We start from the raw sequence: 1173 nt of genomic DNA on the forward strand, positions 1-1173 counted from the left end.
TAGGGCCTGCATCCTCACCAGACATTGTGGTGATCGTGTCCACAGTCCTGGACTCTGGACAGAACCGTTGCTGGACCACCCTGAAAGCTCTGCTCAGTCAGTGTACCGTCGCCGGACGCCAGGTAGACCTTGGACGGGTCCGTCGGGCTAAACGTCATCCCGCCAATAAAATCCCCGGCTCCTTTCTGCATTTATGAACACAAACAGACCAATCCCAGTGACCGGTTGAAAAGACATGTTGATGACTAGGCTGATCACAGGACAATAACAGACCAATCCCAGTGACCGGTTGAAAAGACATGTTGATGACTAGGCTGATCACAGGACAATAACAGCTGGGTAATACGGCAACGGAAAAACAACAGAACGCGTTTGTTATTGGACAGGTTCCGGTAGTTCCTTCCTGTTTCTCAGTCAGTTTTGTTCCAGTTGGTGTGTGGAATCCAACCTCGGCCAATGACAGTTCTGTCCAGATAAACGCGGGCCAATCAGAAAGCAGCGTTCTGTGTTTCGAACTACACTAGTTCTATCTTGATAAGGTGTTGAGAAAAAGGGCCAAATGGCTCCCTATGTAGTACACTACTATAGACCAGAGCCCTATTCCCTATGTAGTACACTACTTTAGACCAGGGCCCTATGTCACCCTATTCCCTATGTAGTGCACTACTTTAGACCAGAGCCCTATGGAACCCTATTCCCTATGTAGTGCACTACTTTAGACCAGAGCCCTATTCCCTATATAGTGCACTACTTTAGACCAGGGCCCTATGGAACCCTATTCCCTATATAGTGCACTACTTTAGACCAGGGCCCTATGGAACCCTATTCCCTATATATAGTGCACTAGTTTGGACTAGACCAGGGACCATACCAGAAGGGTGAAACTCGTTAGTACCATGACAATGAAACAACACTAAGAGGTTATAACGTCTTTAGGGAAACAACACTAAGAGGTTATAACATCTTTAGGGAAACAGCCCTGTTGTTGGAAACAGCACTAAGAGGTTATAACGTCTTTAGGGAAACAACACTAAGAGGTTATAACATCTTTAGGGAAACAGCCCTGTTGTTGGAAACAAACACTAAGAGGTTATAACATCTTTATGAAAACAGCCCTGTTGTTGGAAACAACACTAAGAGGTTATAACATCTTTAGGGAAACAACACTAAGAG

General features: G+C 45.6%; 1 protein-coding gene and 1 long non-coding RNA gene across 2 annotated transcripts in view; one reads left to right on the forward strand and one right to left on the reverse strand.

Annotated features, from left to right (window-relative positions):
* Window positions 1–58: 58 nt before the first annotated feature.
* Window positions 59–1173, reverse strand: part of ddb2 (damage-specific DNA binding protein 2) — a 15671-nt gene continuing 14556 nt past the window's right edge. The window contains exon 6 of the mRNA XM_070441711.1: window positions 59–185. Within this exon, the coding sequence (XP_070297812.1) occupies window positions 155–185 (31 nt within the window). The 3' untranslated portion in view covers window positions 59–154. The remainder of the gene's footprint in view (window positions 186–1173) is intronic.
* The window catches only part of LOC139026378 (uncharacterized), a 1899-nt gene continuing 1324 nt past the window's right edge, over window positions 599–1173 (forward strand). The window contains exons 1-2 of the long non-coding RNA XR_011478151.1: window positions 599–953; window positions 1005–1140. This is a non-coding gene — a long non-coding RNA (uncharacterized lncRNA). The remainder of the gene's footprint in view (window positions 954–1004; window positions 1141–1173) is intronic.

Source organism: Salvelinus sp. IW2-2015, unplaced genomic scaffold (assembly GCF_002910315.2).
Source record: "Salvelinus sp. IW2-2015 unplaced genomic scaffold, ASM291031v2 Un_scaffold4606, whole genome shotgun sequence".
NCBI classification, from domain to species: domain Eukaryota; kingdom Metazoa; phylum Chordata; class Actinopteri; order Salmoniformes; family Salmonidae; genus Salvelinus; species Salvelinus sp. IW2-2015.